General features: G+C 48.4%; 1 protein-coding gene across 3 annotated transcripts in view; it reads left to right on the top strand.

Annotated features, from left to right (window-relative positions):
- Positions 1-5772: 5772 nt before the first annotated feature.
- The window catches only part of RYK (receptor like tyrosine kinase), a 114206-nt gene continuing 104119 nt past the window's right edge, over positions 5773-15859 (top strand). For 2 of the 3 annotated variants that reach the window (XM_040427694.1, XM_040427697.1), the window contains exon 1: positions 5774-6145. In XM_040427694.1, the coding sequence (XP_040283628.1) occupies positions 5797-6145 (349 nt within the window). In that variant the 5' untranslated portion in view covers positions 5774-5796. Of the gene's footprint in view, positions 6146-15859 lie in introns of all 3 variants that reach the window. The other variant, XM_040427695.1, reaches the window with a different exon arrangement.

Genomic DNA, 15859 nt, shown 5'->3' on the forward strand with positions numbered 1-15859 from the left:
GTCTGAGCGGATCCGCATCCATTCAGACTGCATCAGGGCTGGACGGAAGCGTTCTGCTCCGCTCGTGAGCCCCTTCAAACGGAGCTCACGAGCGGACAGCAGAACGCTAGTGTGAAAGTAGCCTTACCTATACTTGCCACTAGATGGCGCTCAGAGGCAAACTGACAGCTGCAGCCACTCCACGCACACAACTATTTGACTTGTCTCATATTCCATCTTCAGCAAGATTAGATCCAGGGACACAATTTGGAGGGGTCTAAAACACAACAGATTATTAGGAAAAATATTACCGCTAACTGCCTAAGGTGCCCCCACATACAGCATAATGCCCACTTATGTGCCCCCATACAGTAAGATGCCCCCTTATGTGCCCCCCACATAATATAATGCTCCTTTGGTGCACCCCATGCAGCATAATGCCCACTTATGTGCCCCCATACAGTAAGATGCCCCCTTATGTGCCCCCCACATAATATAATGCTCCTTTGGTGCACCCCATGCAGCATAATGCCCACCTATGTGCCTTCAGCTCCTCATGGGCTCTTTAAGTGGAGCTACAAAATATAAAGTCCCTAATGTGCCCCTCACACAGTAGCAGCTCCCAGATTCATACAGTTGAAATAGATGTTGCTTAAAAATGCCATCACTTAATATTTAAGATGAAAAACTTTTATGGTCACTGGCCTCCTGATGTGAGTGCCGGCTGGGTGGCAACCCTATGCCTGTGCCCGCTAACACCTGGGTAATTACATCCTAACTGCGCATACACAGGCTCCACTCCACCACAAATGATAGATTGGGCACCACCATACTGAGTATAAGTGGGGGACACAGAAGTCAGAGTTTCACCAATTGCACATTTTCTATATATCCGATCAACATACTACACCTGTTCTGTGTCACCCAGTCAATGTCAATTTTTGCAGATGACAGTAAACTGTGTAAAGTGATTGACACGGCAGAGGACAGTATACTGCTACAGAGGGATCTGGATAGATTGGAGGCTTGGGCAGAGAAGTGGCAAATGGGGACATCCTCTGCGTCTGGAGGAAAGAAGGTTTGTACACAAACATAGAAGAGGATTCTTTACGGTAAGAGCAGTGAGACTATGGAACTCTCTGCCTGAGGAGGTGGTGATGGTGAGTACAATAAAGGGATTCAAGAGGGGCCTGGATGTATTTCTGGAGTGTAATAATATTACAGGCTATGGCTACTAGAGAGGGGTCGTTGATGAAGGGAGTTATTCCGATTGCCTGATTGGAGTCGGGAAGGAATTTTTTCCCCCTTAAGTGGGGAAAATTGGCTTCTACCTCCTTTTTTTTGCCTTCCTCTGGATCAACTTGCAGGATGACAGGCCGAACTGGATGGACAAATGTATTTTTTAGGCCTTATATACTATGTTACTATGTAAACTGGGTTTGTATCCCAACTATCTACATAAATTTCCTCTACATCGCTGCAGAACTCCAACGACTTCTTCTATACCACTTGGTTTCCCTGGATTAGGTAGGACACGTAATACAGAATGTACCACATAGTCCTTGATTACAATAACTGAGGGTCACCCTCCTTCTGCACCTGTCCTGCTCTCCGCTTTTCTTATTTACTCCTTTTCTTCATCCCGTTCCCCTTCTTCCTTCTGTTTGATCTTTGTTGCAGAGCTGAAATTTCAAGCGCAGAACTTACCAAACATTCAATTTACTGTTTGTGTGTGATTAAAAGATATCCACAGTGTCCCCATAACAGTGACCTCCAGAGTGCCCCAAACCGTGTAACAGTGACCTACAGTGCATCACCCCCTTAACAGTGACCTCCACAACACCCTTCCCCCTTAACATTTACCTTCACAGTGGCCAACCCCCTTATCAATTACCTTCACAAAACCCCGCCCCCTTAACAGTGACCTCCACAGCACCCCGCCCCCTTAACAGTGACCTATAGCAGTGATGACAAATGGCTGGTTTGTTATAGAAACCTGGTATAAAACTGTGTGTATGTCAAGACTAAAAGACCTGTGAGTTTCTATTGGCCAATACGAGTCATGTGACACTTTGTATGGCAGTTATTATACGAAAGACCTGCAAGCTTCTATTTGCTAATACGGGTCATGTGATGGTGCCGTTTTTGCATTTTTTTGGGAATATTTCAAGAATCGTACATCCTAGAGAGACCTGGTCTAAAACCTTCCCAGATACCCAATGTACCTACGTGCCAAATTTGGTGCAGATTGGTCCAGTCGCTTGGCCGTGCATAAAGAACAGACAGACAACAGACAGAAATTCATTTTTATATACACTACTCACAAAAAGTTAGGGATATTTGGCTTGCAGGTGAAATTTATGGAAAACGTAGTGATATTATATTATGAAAGTAGGGCATTTAAGTAGAAGCATGCAATGGCGATTTCCTCATCTCAAACAAGTTATTGCAACAAAAGCCAACAACAGTGGTGGGTATACCCCACAAAAAGGTCTCAAAAACTTGTCATGTGGCCTTGAGTAGAGATGAGCGAAGCAGACTAGCTTGCGTAGCCATCGATTGCTTATATGGCTTGCCATATATTAAAATGCTAATAGGACAGAATAAAAAAAACTTTTATCCAACATATCCCTTTCCCCAATGAGTAAAGACTTGTATACCGGGTAACCCTCCACTCAGAGGTATTAAGGAGAGAGCATAGTGTAAAATACAGCTGATCCAGGAGGAAATACTTACTACATTACCAGGTCACTCCACCTTAAGAAGTTATGGTTGTGAGTTGTAAGCATTTAAAGGGTGTTTCTGTAGAAAATAGGGATGGCGTGTTGATTTTGAAGTCATCAGTGTCTGGTCAGTGGGGATCTAAATGGTCCTCTGTGGCCCCTTCGCCTTTTTTTCTAAAACATTTACACCTGGTGCTGTATTTAAATTGTGTTTTTAATCTAAAAAAAACTTTTGATATGTCATAGCGACATATCAAAGGTTTTGATTGACGGGGGTCCGAGTGCTAAGACCCCCCACTGATCACTAAAGCAAGGAGAAAGGAGCTGAAATAGAAAGTCTATCAGCCCATCTTGAGTATGTTTCCAGCAGTGAGGAGAAGCAGTGCTCTATGGGAGGGCTATTCTCTCTCCTAGTGTTAGCGATCGGTGGGGGTCTCACCACTCGGACACTCACCAATCAAAATCTTTGATATGTAACAATGACATATACAGATACACTTTAAGAAGAAGGAACTGTTCCAACTTATAAGGGTGTATTAGACACCCCACTGCTGCAAGAAATTGTCGGGAGGGGGGAAGCGTTCCCTCCCAGCAGTCACAAGATAGCTGGTGGAGGAGACCAGTGCTATTACATGCAGTGATCTCCTCTGCAGCATGGGCAGGAGCGACCACTGTGCCATCACTCGTCCCCATGCAGGACAGCACGATCTGATGAACAAGCATTTGCTCGTACATGGGGCAATCAGAGGCAGTATAAGACTACCAGATGATCGCTGACGAGCATTATTATGAACGTCCGTTAGCTATCATCAGGCAGAAAATCTGCCTGTCTCATATCATACACCCTTTACACAGCATTAGGCCAGGAGAACTGCAGCACCTTTAAAGGGGTTCTCTGGGCTTTTACTATTGATGACTTATCCTCAGGATAGAACATGAAGATAGGATTTATATATAAAAACAGAAATCGCAATCTACAAGTAAGTGCCGGACTTATATTCATGTTTGTTCCGGGGACGCTGACCCTAGACACGTGCACCACGCTATTGGGAGAACGGACTTCCTTCTATCCTCAGGATAGGTCATTAATATCAGATCAGTGGGGGTCCGACAACCGGCACCCCCGTCGATCACCTCTATGAGTAGATGGCGCGCGAAGTGCACAAGTGCCGTCTCCCTTCTCTCTTCCTGCTCTCTGCTACTTTGCCATAGACAGCAACGGTGAGCAGGAAGAGAGATGGGAGATGGCACGTGCTCACTGCGCGCACCGTCTACTCATACAGGTGATCCGCTGGGGGTGTCGGACCCCCACCGGTCTGATATTGATGAGCTATCCAGAGGATATGTCATCAATAGTAAAAGCCTGGAGAACCCCTTTAAAGGGGTTATCCAATTTTGAGAACCCCTCCCACATGTGCCGGGACCCTCACCATTAATATACTTATCCTGCTCCCTGCGCTGCTCCTGGTTCCCGCACTGCTGCTTCTTCTCCCTGTACACGGATGAAAACATCCGGTGTCGGGGGGGGGGGGGGGGGAGCAGCCAATGGCAGGCGGGGACCGGGACAAGCCTCCTGAGCATCGTGGGTAACACTAGGGAGTCTCGTCACCCGTCTGCCATTGGCTGCTCCCTCTCAACATCGGATGTTTTCATCCGTGTGCAGGGAGAAGCATCAGCAGCAATGCAGGAACCAGGAGCGGCGCGGGGACCAGGGTAATTATATTACCAGTGAGGGGCCCAGCACATGTGTGTGGGGGGGGGGGGGGGGGTTTCTTGAAATTGGATAACCACTTTAAGGGCCATTCACATGGTGTCTTGCAGGCAGAATTTGACATGGATTCCGTGCCAAAATGCTGCAGGTACAGTACAGACCAAAAGTTTGGACACACCTTCTCATTCAAAGAGTTTTCTTTATTTTCATGACTATGAAAATTGTAGATTCACACTGAAGGCATCGAAACTATGAATAAACACATGTGGAATTATATACATAACAAACAAGTGTGAAACAACTGAAAATATGTCATATTCTGGATTCTTCAAAGTAGCCACCTTTTGCTTTGATTACTGCTTTGCACACTCTTGGCATTCTCTTGATGAGCTTCAAGAGGTAGTCCCCTGAAATGGTTTTCACTTCACAGGTGTGCCCTGTCAGGTTTAATAAGTGGGATTTCTTGCCTTATAAATGGGGACGGGACCATCAGTTGCGTTGAGGAGAAGTCAGGTGGATACACAGCTGATAGTCCTACTGAATAGACTGTTAGAATTTGTATTATGGCAAGAAAAAAGCAGCTAAGTAAAACAAAAACGAGTGGCCATCATTACTTTAAGAAATGAAGGTCAGTCAGTCAGCCAAAAAATTGGGAAAACTTTGAAAGTAAGGGCTATTTGACCATGAAGGAGAGTGATGGGGTGCTGCGCCAGATGACCTGGCCTCCACAGTCACCGGACCTGAACCCAATCGAGATGGTTTGGGGTGAGCTGGACCACAGAGTGAAGGCAAAAGGGCCAACAAGTGCTAAGCATCTCTGGGAACTCCTTCAAGACTGTTGGAAGACCATTTCAGGGGACTACCTCTTGAAGCTCATCAAGAGAATGCCAAGAGTGTGCAAAGCAGTAATCAAAGCAAAAGGTGGCTACTTTGAAGAACCTAGAATATGACATATTTTCAGTTGTTTCACACTTGTTTGTTATGTATATAATTCCACATGTGTTAATTCATAGTTTTGATGCCTTCATAGTCATGAAAATAAAGAAAACTCTTTGAATGAGAAGGTGTGTCCAAACTTTTGGTCTGTACTGTATGTGTATATAATATTTTATAGCTTGTGAGACCCTGAGGGACATTAGATTTTGAGCTGTATCGGAGACAGTTACTGGTATGTATGGTGCCAGCCACAGAAAAATCCAGTCTAGTATTGATCTGTGTCTTTGTTTATGTTGTCAATAAAGATAAAAAAAAATAATAATAATAATAAATCGACACTAAATCAGATCCCTCCTGTAGGGGTCGCACAGGAGCTGCAGCTGGGGACGGCGGCCCGGAAGAGGCAAAAGAGTATGATGTTGAGAGTAGAGCGAGGTCGGGAAGCGCATGCGTCTAGTGGATTGTAGTCTCCGTGAGGGAGACCGAGCGCGCCAGGGTCGTGTTCCGTGTCCGCGGTGTGCTGTTATCGTCGGCGGGACAGACAGCGTTTACGGGGATGGTCCGGGACGCCTCTTCGTCTCAGCACGGCCTGTGAGCGACATGCTGCCCGGGGCCCCGGACCCCCCGGGGTGGAGGAGACGGGGGAGGCAGCCGGGCCCCGGGCTGTGGTGTCCGTCCCTGCTGCTACTGCTCGCAGTTCTCCTGGGCGTCAGTGAGGCTCAGTCGGGGTCTGGGAGCGCCGGGGAGCCCGGTCTGAACGTGTACATGAGCGAGGAGGAGGTGCGGCGGCTGATCGGTGAGTGGGGCCGGGGGGAGGGGGCCGAGCTGGGGAACACGACCCGAACAGCCATTGTCCTGCCGCCCGGGGAGTGACCAGCGCCTGGATGGGGGTGGTGGTTGTTGTGGATGGTGGTGGTGGTTGTTGTGGATGGTGGTGGTGGTTGTTGTGGATGGTGGTGGTGGTTGTTGTGGATGGTGGTGGTGGTTGTTGTGGATGATGGTGGTGGTGGTTGTTGTTGTGGATGGTGGTGGTGGTGGTTGTTGTGGATGGTGGTGGTGGTTGTTGTGGATGGTGGTGGTGGTGGTTGTTGTGGATGGTGGTGGTGGTGGTTGTTGTGGATGGTGGTGGTGGTGGTTGTTGTGGATGGTGGTGGTGGTGGTTGTTGTGGATGGTGGTGGTGGTGGTTGTTGTGGATGGTGGTGGTGGTGGTTGTTGTGGATGGTGGTGGTGGTGGTTGTTGTGGATGGTGGTGGTGGTGGTTGTTGTGGATGGTGGTGGTGGTGGTGGTTGTTGTGGATGGTGGTGGTGGTGGTTGTTGTGGATGGTGGTGGTGGTGGTTGTTGTGGATGGTGGTGGTGGTGGTTGTTGTGGATGGTGGTGGTGGTGGTTGTTGTGGATGGTGGTGGTGGTTGTTGTTGTGGATGGTGGTGGTGGTTGTTGTGGATGGTGGTGGTGGTTGTTGTGGATGGTGGTGGTGGTTGTTGTGGATGGTGGTGGTGGTGGTTGTTGTGGATGGTGGTGGTGGTGGTTGTTGTGGATGGTGGTGGTTGTGGTTGTTGTGGATGGTGGTGGTTGTTGTGGATGGTGGTGGTGGTTGTTGTGGATGGTGGTGGTTGTGGTTGTTGTGGATGGTGGTGGTTGTTGTGGATGGTGGTGGTGGTTGTTGTGGATGGTGGTGGTGGTGGTTGTTGTGGATGGTGGTGGTTGTTGTGGGTGGTGGTGGTGGTTGTTGTGGGTGGTGGTGGTGGTTGTTGTGGATGGTGGTGGTGGTTGTTGTGGATGGTGGTGGTGGTTGTTGTGGATGGTGGTGGTGGTTGTTGTGGATGGTGGTGGTGGTTGTTGTGGATGGTGGTGGTGGTTGTTGTGGATGGTGGTGGTGGTTGTTGTGGATGGTGGTGGTGGTTGTTGTGGATGGTGGTGGTGGTTGTTGTGGATGGTGGTGGTTGTTGTGGATGGTGGTGGTTGTTGTGGATGGTGGTGGTTGTTGTGGATGGTGGTGGTTGTTGTGGATGGTGGTGGTTGTTGTGGATGGTGGTGGTTGTTGTTGTTGTGGATGGTGGTGGTTGTTGTGGATGGTGGTGGTTGTTGTGGATGGTGGTGGTTGTTGTGGATGGTGGTGGTTGTTGTGGATGGTGGTGCTGGTGGTTGTTGTTGTGGATGGTGGTGCTGGTGGTTGTTGTTGTGGATGGTGGTGCTGGTGGTTGTTGTTGTGGATGGTGGTGCTGGTGGTGGTTCCTCTTCTCTGTAGACCGCACCATTTTGATTGCCCACAATCTGTGGTTTGTGTTGAACTTTTGCAGGACAGAATTGATGATGTGCACGGTGAGGACATGGTGGTCTCCGGCCTCTGTAGGTTGATGGACACGTCTATGGTGGGCTCATGTGATTTGGGATGGACAGAAGTTGTCTGGCTGTGCTCTCCTTGTCTCTGATGGTGGACAGCAGTCCCGTGGCTCACATCAGGTGGTTCACATAGCACCTAAAGACCTGGAGCTCCTCTGTTACCCATAGTCATTGGAGAGCGAGTCCTGCACGGCCACATTGACTTCCATGAACTATGAACAGCTGATCGCCGGGGTCTTCTCTGTTCCTAGGTGGGCTGTTAGTGGCCAGGGTTTTTCTATATGGACTTATGGTCTTATGACTCGGTGTCCTCCTATGGACTGTGGCCGGGGTGTGTTGTGCAGTCTTTAGCTGATGCCCCAAATGTTTTTGGTTGTGAATTGCTAGGTGGGTACAGGGGCTGCGTCATGGAAGAAGATGGCATGCACCCAGGGCCAGATCCAGGTCACATTGTGTGCATAGGCCCACTGCTGAGACCACCCCAATCCTTAGAAAGAGGGTCCTGTTCCCCCGATAGAGTGGCAGGTCAGGCATGCATCTTGCTGGTTCCGTTCATTCTCTAATGGACTGCTGGAGATGGCGTTTGGTTATTTCCAGCAGTCCCTTTGAGAGTTTGCTGCTCCATCATTCTCGGGATCAGTGGTGGTCCCAGTAGTCAGACCCCCTCAGATCAGTCATCGGGAATAACTTCCAAACTTGGCACAGCCCCTTTAATGTCATGGGCAGCACGGTGGCTCAGTGGTTAGCACCGGGGTCCTAGGTTCGAATCCAACCAAGGACAACATCTGCTTGGAGGTTGTATGTTCTCCCCGTGTTCCTCCAGGTTCTCCGGTCTCCTCCGACCCTCCAAAGATAGGAAACTTAGATTGTGAGCTCCATTGGGGACAGAGTGATGCTAATGTCTGTAAGGCGCTGAGGAATATCGTACCGCTATATAAGTGCATACAATAAATAATGACAGCAGAGATATTTGCCCTTTTATGGTTCGGTTTAGCACCAATATCTCTGTTTGATCTCAGTGAATAGAAACCCCATTGTTGGTGTGGGGTATGTACATACTTCTGCATCTGCTGTGGTCCAGTATTTTACGGCTGGTGATAAGACCTTGGGCTGCTGTGTGATGGGGGCTCCTGACTGATGAGCCTGTTGGGACCATCATGCTGGTTGGGGCTGGTCCGTGACTATCCTGTGGTTGGGGCAGAAGCCATGTTCTGCAGGGTAAGAAACCATTGAAAAAGGATCAAGCTGCAAGTGTGACATGTTGTATGTTCACGTGGTAGGCACCGTATGTGACTTTACGTCGTCTTCTCCTTCCTGGTCCGTTCTCCTGCAGTCTCTCTGGGGCTGAAGCATCTGGTGAAGGTTGGTGGCCTTCATATAAAGTTGGTAGAAGTCCCCGTATGATGGGTGTGCGGTTTGGAGTTTGAGATAATAAAAATCCTCTCTGAAGGGCTTACCCATGCGTCCGTATTAGAAAGTGTCTGTGTAGCGCCTGCAACTCGCATACGGTTTTCAGTGCGGCAGTGAGGTCCGTTTGTCCACGTACATAGAGTACAGAAAATAAGCATATTTAGCAGCATCTGGTTTAAAGGGCTTCTACCACCAGAAATACTGTTATGCAGCTGACTGACCTTAGCGATGTGCTGACTGATATAGCGATGCGCTACTGTCAGCACTACATAACAGTATGTTTTTTACATTTCTCCCTGCAGATGTTTTTGTAAAATACACACTTTTACAATATGCTAATGAGCCTCTGGGTGCTATGTGGGCGTAGATTCAGCACCTAGAGGCTCTGTCCACTCACCCTTTATCCCGCCCAGGTTCCCTGTTCTGCCCGCCACGCTCCTCTTTATTGATGTCACTGTTCCCTGCATCGTTGACGAAATCCCGCGCCTGCACCGTTCACTTCTGTCTTCGGCGCAGGCGCAGTGAGTGATGCGCTCCTGGTGCCGGACTCCTCACTGCGCCTGCGCTGACTACGTCACAGTGAGGAAGCCGGCATCAGGAGAGCGGCCTTAACTCGCTGCGCCTGCGCAGAAGACAGAAGTGAACGGCGCGGGATTTCGCCAACGATGCAGGGAACAGTGACATCAATCAAGAGGAGCGGGGCGGGCAGAACAGGGGACCTAGGCGGGATAAAGGGTGAGTAGACTGAGCCTCTAGGTGCTGATTTTACACCCACTTAGAGCACCCAGAGGCTCTTTAGCATATTGTAAAAGTGTGTATTTTACAAAAACAGCTGCAGGGAGAAATGTTAGAAACACACTGTTATAGCGATGCGCTACTGTCAGCACTACATATCAGTCAGCTACATGACGGTATTTCTGGTGGTAGAAACCATTTAAAGGGGTGATAGGAGTTAAATATTGATGACCTGTCCTCAGGATGGGATGGTGGGGGTCCGACTCCTGATAGAAGCAGTGCGGCCCCCTCACACTATGCCAGGCACAGCGCCGTACGTTATATAGCCGCTGTACCTGGTATTTCAGCTCAGTCCTAGTCAATGTGATGTCACCGGCCAAGAAGGAGGCTTGGAAAATCTCATTTAAAGGGGGTTGTCTCAGTTCAGCAAGTGGCATGTGTCATGTAGACAAGGTTAAAACAAGGCTTTTACTAATGTATTGTGATTGTCCATATTGCTTCCTTTGCTGGCTGGCTTCATTTATCCATCAAGTTATACACTGCTTGTTTCCACGGTTACAGCCACCCTGTAATCCAGCTGTGGTGGTCGCGCTTGCGCACTATAGGGAAAAAGTGTCGGCCTCTTAGGTGGCCGGGACTGTGGGAGCGCACATAGGCTGGGGCTTTTTCCTATAGTGTGCAAGCACGGCCACTGCTGCTGGATTGCAGGGGAAACAAGTATAATGTAATGGAGAAATGAATCCAGCCAGCAAAGGAAGCAATATGGACAATCACAATACATTAGTAAGTGCCTTGTATTCACTTTCTCTACATAATCAATTCAATTTGCTGAGGTAAGAGAACCCCTTTAACCTTGTTGGTACTGTATTAGGGTCCATTCACGGGTCCGCATCCGTTCCACAATTTGCGGAATGCACATGGCCATGTCTGTGTTTGCGGATTCGCAATTTGCAGGCCGTAAAACAGTTGCGGACGTGGGAATGGACCCTTACACTGCAAGTAATCCGCACGGTATTGTCTAACCCTTCTACCGGATGATCAGGCCAGTTATCTGGAATCAACATTTGTGATTGGCTCGTGGATGGGCACGGTCACACAGTCGGGTTTCCTGATGCCGTTTTGGAAGCCAAAAGGTTCCTATCTGTCCTCCATACTTTCCTTTTATGATCCAGTCCTGGTTTTGGCTTCCAAAACGGCATCAGGAAACCTGACCTGAAAGTGTAGACCTCGGATGTGCTGCTGACATTGCCAAGTGATCGTAACAGCGATCATTCATCCCTCTCTCACTTTGCATTAAGCCATGTGAAAGTCTCTTTAAAGGGGTTGTCCGGGTTCAGAGCTGAACCCCGACATACCCAGAATTTCACCCAGGCAGCCCCCCTGACAAGAGCATCGGAGCAGTTCATGCTCTAATGCTCTCCCTTGCCCTGCGCAGGATCGCGCAGGGCAAGGGCTCCTTTATTTACTGTAACACGCTGCCGGGCGGAGGCTTCCGCCCGGCAGTGTGTCCCGTTTTACAGGCATGGGCAACGCTAAAGTCCTCCCATCAGTGCCGGCGACGTCACCAGGCTCACTGCTGGGCGGATGCCTCCACCTGGCAGCCCGAAGAAGAGACGTCACCGGAGCTCCACAAAATGCCTTTGCCCTGCGCAACTTGAAATGATGCTCATGTCAGGGGGGCTGCTTGGGTGAAATACTGGGTATGTCCAGGTTCAGCGCTGAACCCGGACAACCCCTTTAGACTAGCGCCCAATTCCTTATTGGTGGTTGTTCGTCTGCATGCTGTGTAAACACCGCCCAGCGATCGAATGTCCTACAATAACTCACTAGTTTGTTGTAGATGGCAACTTTAAAGGGTCACTGAGTTTTCCAAAAACATTTCATAGGGCAGGGACATATGTAAAGTTTTGATTTGGTGGGGTCTGAGCGCTGAGACCCCCACTGCCCCCTAGAACGAGAGAAGTGCTGTCCTGGCTGCGGGGGAAGGGATCAATTCCGATTTCTCCTTGTTCTAACGTCTGTTGGGGATCTCGGCTCTCGGACCCCCGCTGATCAAAACTTTTCAGACATCTCTGACATATCAAGCGTTTTTTGGAAAGGTAGTGACCCTTACGGCTAGGATTAGGGTACTTTCACACTAGTGTTAGAAGAATCCGGCAGGCAGTTCCGTTGCCTGGAACTGCCTGCCGGATCCGGAAATCTGTGTGCAAACGGAGATCATTTGTTTCCGGAAACCGGATCCATCAATACAGCAATTTCCTGAACACATGGTACTGGATCCGGCATTATTTCATTTTAATGGAAATGAATGCCGGATCCAGCAAGTGTTCCGGAATTCGGCTGGAGAAAAAACCGCAGCATGCTGCGGTATTTTCTCCGGCCAAACACCCTAAAAGGGACAAAACGGAAGACATCCTGAACGGATTGCTCTCCATTCAGAATGCATTGGGACAAAACTGATGCATTTTTTTCCGGTATTAACCCCCTATGACGGAACTAAATAACGGAAAACTTTAACGCTAGTGTGAAAGTAGCCTTAGAAGGATTTAGCTTGTAGGTGATTGGAGTGGTGGGGCTGTAGAGGTGGATGGGGGGGATCAATGGGTTACTGATAAAGGCCTAGAAGGACTCTAGTGCAGGGGGTCCTCCTTATGTAAACTCAATGACGGCTCTGGACGGACACGTGTTGGCAAGGCTTGCCTGTTTTAGGCTGGGGTCACATCTGCATTATGGAATTCGGTGTTTTTAGTTTCATCATAGGGACAGAAAAACAATTCCAGCTGTGAATGGTCAGGACTCCAATGGCACCAGTCCGATCCCCTTTTTATGGGGTCCATCGCGTTCCATCGTCATTTTTACCAGAAAAATAGGTCTACATTGCTGCGCTGCTTTTACCTGCTGGATGCAGAACTGGGCCTTACTGGGAAATATGGCTTTGAATACCGCTAATCAAACTGTAAAGGGGTTGGTGACTATGATGGTATACACTAAACCGCCCTACAGTGAACTCTGGGCCACAGCCGCTTCCTCCATGGTCATGTGGATTGCTCATGTGACCAATTTCTTAGCCCTCCATGGTCCCCCGTCCCCCCCCTTTCTTTGCAGGCCCTGGGCATTGTGGACCCTCACTTAGGGAAACCACGTGACCGCTGCAATTTTGCTTTCCATGGACATGGTGTCCGTGGCACAGTGCTGTTTATACAGTTTGCCGATGGGACATTTTCGCAGCTCAGGTGCGAGACAAGCATGCACTGTATGGCCATATGGGAGATATCCTTACAATGTCGCCAGCCCCTTACGTTAGGACCATTTAGGTTGGAAATAATTGTCGCAAAGTGCACTTATTAGTAGAGTATATTGTCAGTGGCGGTCTTACAAGCAGTTGATAGTATAGCCCAGTAAGCGATGGAAGACCGCTGTGCTGGGATGACTGCTGGGACCCTTTCATTCTAGCAACTGGTGGGGATGATTGGTGATGATCGGCACTGATGCTGGCTGACGAGCATTGGCTCACAGTCAGGGCTTCTGCAAGATATCGATATTAAAAATCCTCCGTGTTGTGGACCTGGTGAGTGCTGAAGACCATGGACTACAGTGGTGTTCAGGTCCGTGTCTCGACAAGGTCCCTTGGTCTGTGTTGGATGACAGTGACTGGCACCACTTCTATGGATCTGTGTGCCGTCCATTGCGCACACTGGTAGCACGTGGAAGACAAGTACAGTAGTGGGTACACTTTTTCAGGTATATCATGGCCGGCTGTAACGCTGACTCTCCGCATGAGAGCAATAGGCCATCACCTGCTTAGGTGGCTAAACCCAATTGGGCCACACGTAACAAGTCCTCTGCAGATTTTCCACACGAAAATTCACATCTGAATCTGCAAAACAAAACAAAAAAAAATGTTATACCCAATGGGGCCGGCGGACTTTCCATCTGCATCCAGCTGCGTCTGTTCCGGTAAACTCCGGGAGGCTGTTCTTTGCCGGGATTCACACCTGCACCTGGTTTTGGCTCCAAATCACTGACTGTAAATCAGCAAAAGTTGAAAACCGCAGCGATAACGGACATGCGGTCAGTTTTCTCCATCGTGTGGATGAGATTTGCGGTGACTATAATTGCTTTTCTCCGGAGAATGCACAGCATTTAGCCCTCTGTTCCCAATGCTGCAGATTTTTGTACGGTAGCGGTCTAGTGTATGACACTGCTCTGAAACAGCGGGTGTACGGCTTGTCGGACCCCCACCAGTCTGCTATTCATGGCCTGTCCAGAGGTTACACCGTCAGTATCCGAATCCCGGAATACCCCTTTAACAGTCACAATAAAATTGGTAAAACCCTCCCAAAAATGTCACTTTTTTTTTTTTTTTTTTTTTGTAGATTTTTAATATGTCTGCAGTAAATCTTTTTGGCACACAACTCAAAAACAATTGCATTTTTAACCCCTTAGTGACCTAATTAATTTTCCCCTTAAGGACCGGTACAATGTTCCCCTTTTGTGGTCCAGCAGTCATAACGTTTTAATTTTTTTTTTTGTTCAAAAATTTTACTTTTTGGGATTAGTTGTTGGTTTTTTAGGAACCATTTTGGTGTGTATATATAGTGTATTAAGTAATTTTTATTTAATTTTAGGGGGAAATACAATAAAACTGCAGTTTTAACATTATTTTGTTGAATTTATTTACACTGTTTACTGGGTGGTAAAAATGACAATTTTATTTAATTTTATCATTATGTGGGTCACTGCAATTATGATAATGCCACACTTCTATATTATTTATATTTTTTCCTTTCCCCCCTCAGACTGAAGGGGGGGGGGGGGGGCTGCCTTAGCTGCTCTATCTCTGGATAGGTAGCAGATAGAGATACGGGCTGGCATTCCAAGCTTTCAATCAATACCAGAACTTCACTACATGGGAAGATATCGCTGTTAGAGATCCAGACCAGGTCCATGTCTCTAGCTGCTTTCCAAAGCTGGACTCGGGGAAAACGGTTAAGTACTTTTCCCGCAGCCGGAGCTGGACTTGGTGACTAAAGAACCTGCCCAAGCTATGAAAAAACGCCATATATCAGTCTTCGCAGTCAGCGGTGTGCAGGTGGGGGTACCGCATTCTCTTGGCATTCACCATCCTGGAAGTGCCAAATGGTGAGGTGCTGAGCGATGGCTCCAGTAAGCACCAGCTGATTTTCAAGCCTATTCTACGGGGGCCCTATCCATCCCAATGACGAGGCATTGTGTTTACGTTGCTTCTAGATGCAGATTGGAACTTGGGAGTGAAATTGTCCAAAAAAAGACACTGCGAGTGTCCCGTATTGATTGTGGCTGAAATCTGCACCAATTTGTGAAGATTTTGCAGTGGTTTTTAAGGCAGAAACACTGAATTTGCCTTGGTTCTCACCCTTTGTATTGTAAAGCGTAAAAACAGCAGGATATATCCGCAATCGTAAGTTGACATGCTCCCTAATCCACCCCACTGTTATGTGCGGATCCTCTTCGCAAAGTGAGAATGAGACTTCTCAAAATCTTCTCCACTCGGCTGCTACTGTAAATGGCTATACAGCATGGAGACGAGCGACGGCATAGCGGAGGGGATTGCTGCATGTAATAGTAGTGGCCTCCTCCGCTGTCCCTCCCGACAATTGTCTGCCACGTCGGGCTGTGTAATACAGCCTTAAGGCCTCATCCACACAACCATTGATTTGGTCACGCGGGGACCTGTGGCTCTGCAAAGTCATCCCTGTGCTGTCCACTTCCGTGTGTCTGTTTTGCATGCAAGAATAGGCAGTTCTAGTGAAAAATTGTGGCCTGCACACAGATCAGATCCGTATTTTGCAGATCTGTGGTTTGCGGACCTCAAAACTGATAGTCGTGTGCATGAGGCCTAAGGCTGAGGTGTCAGTGTGCATGTGTCCCATCCTGATTAACAGGGGGTCTTTTAGTCTTGCGGTTATCCAGTTGTGTGTTTTTTTTGGTGATTTCCATTGCCTACTAAGGCCTCATGCACACGACCATGCCGTTTTTTAC

Source organism: Bufo bufo, chromosome 4 (genome assembly GCF_905171765.1).
Source record: "Bufo bufo chromosome 4, aBufBuf1.1, whole genome shotgun sequence".
Lineage (NCBI taxonomy): Eukaryota > Metazoa > Chordata > Amphibia > Anura > Bufonidae > Bufo > Bufo bufo.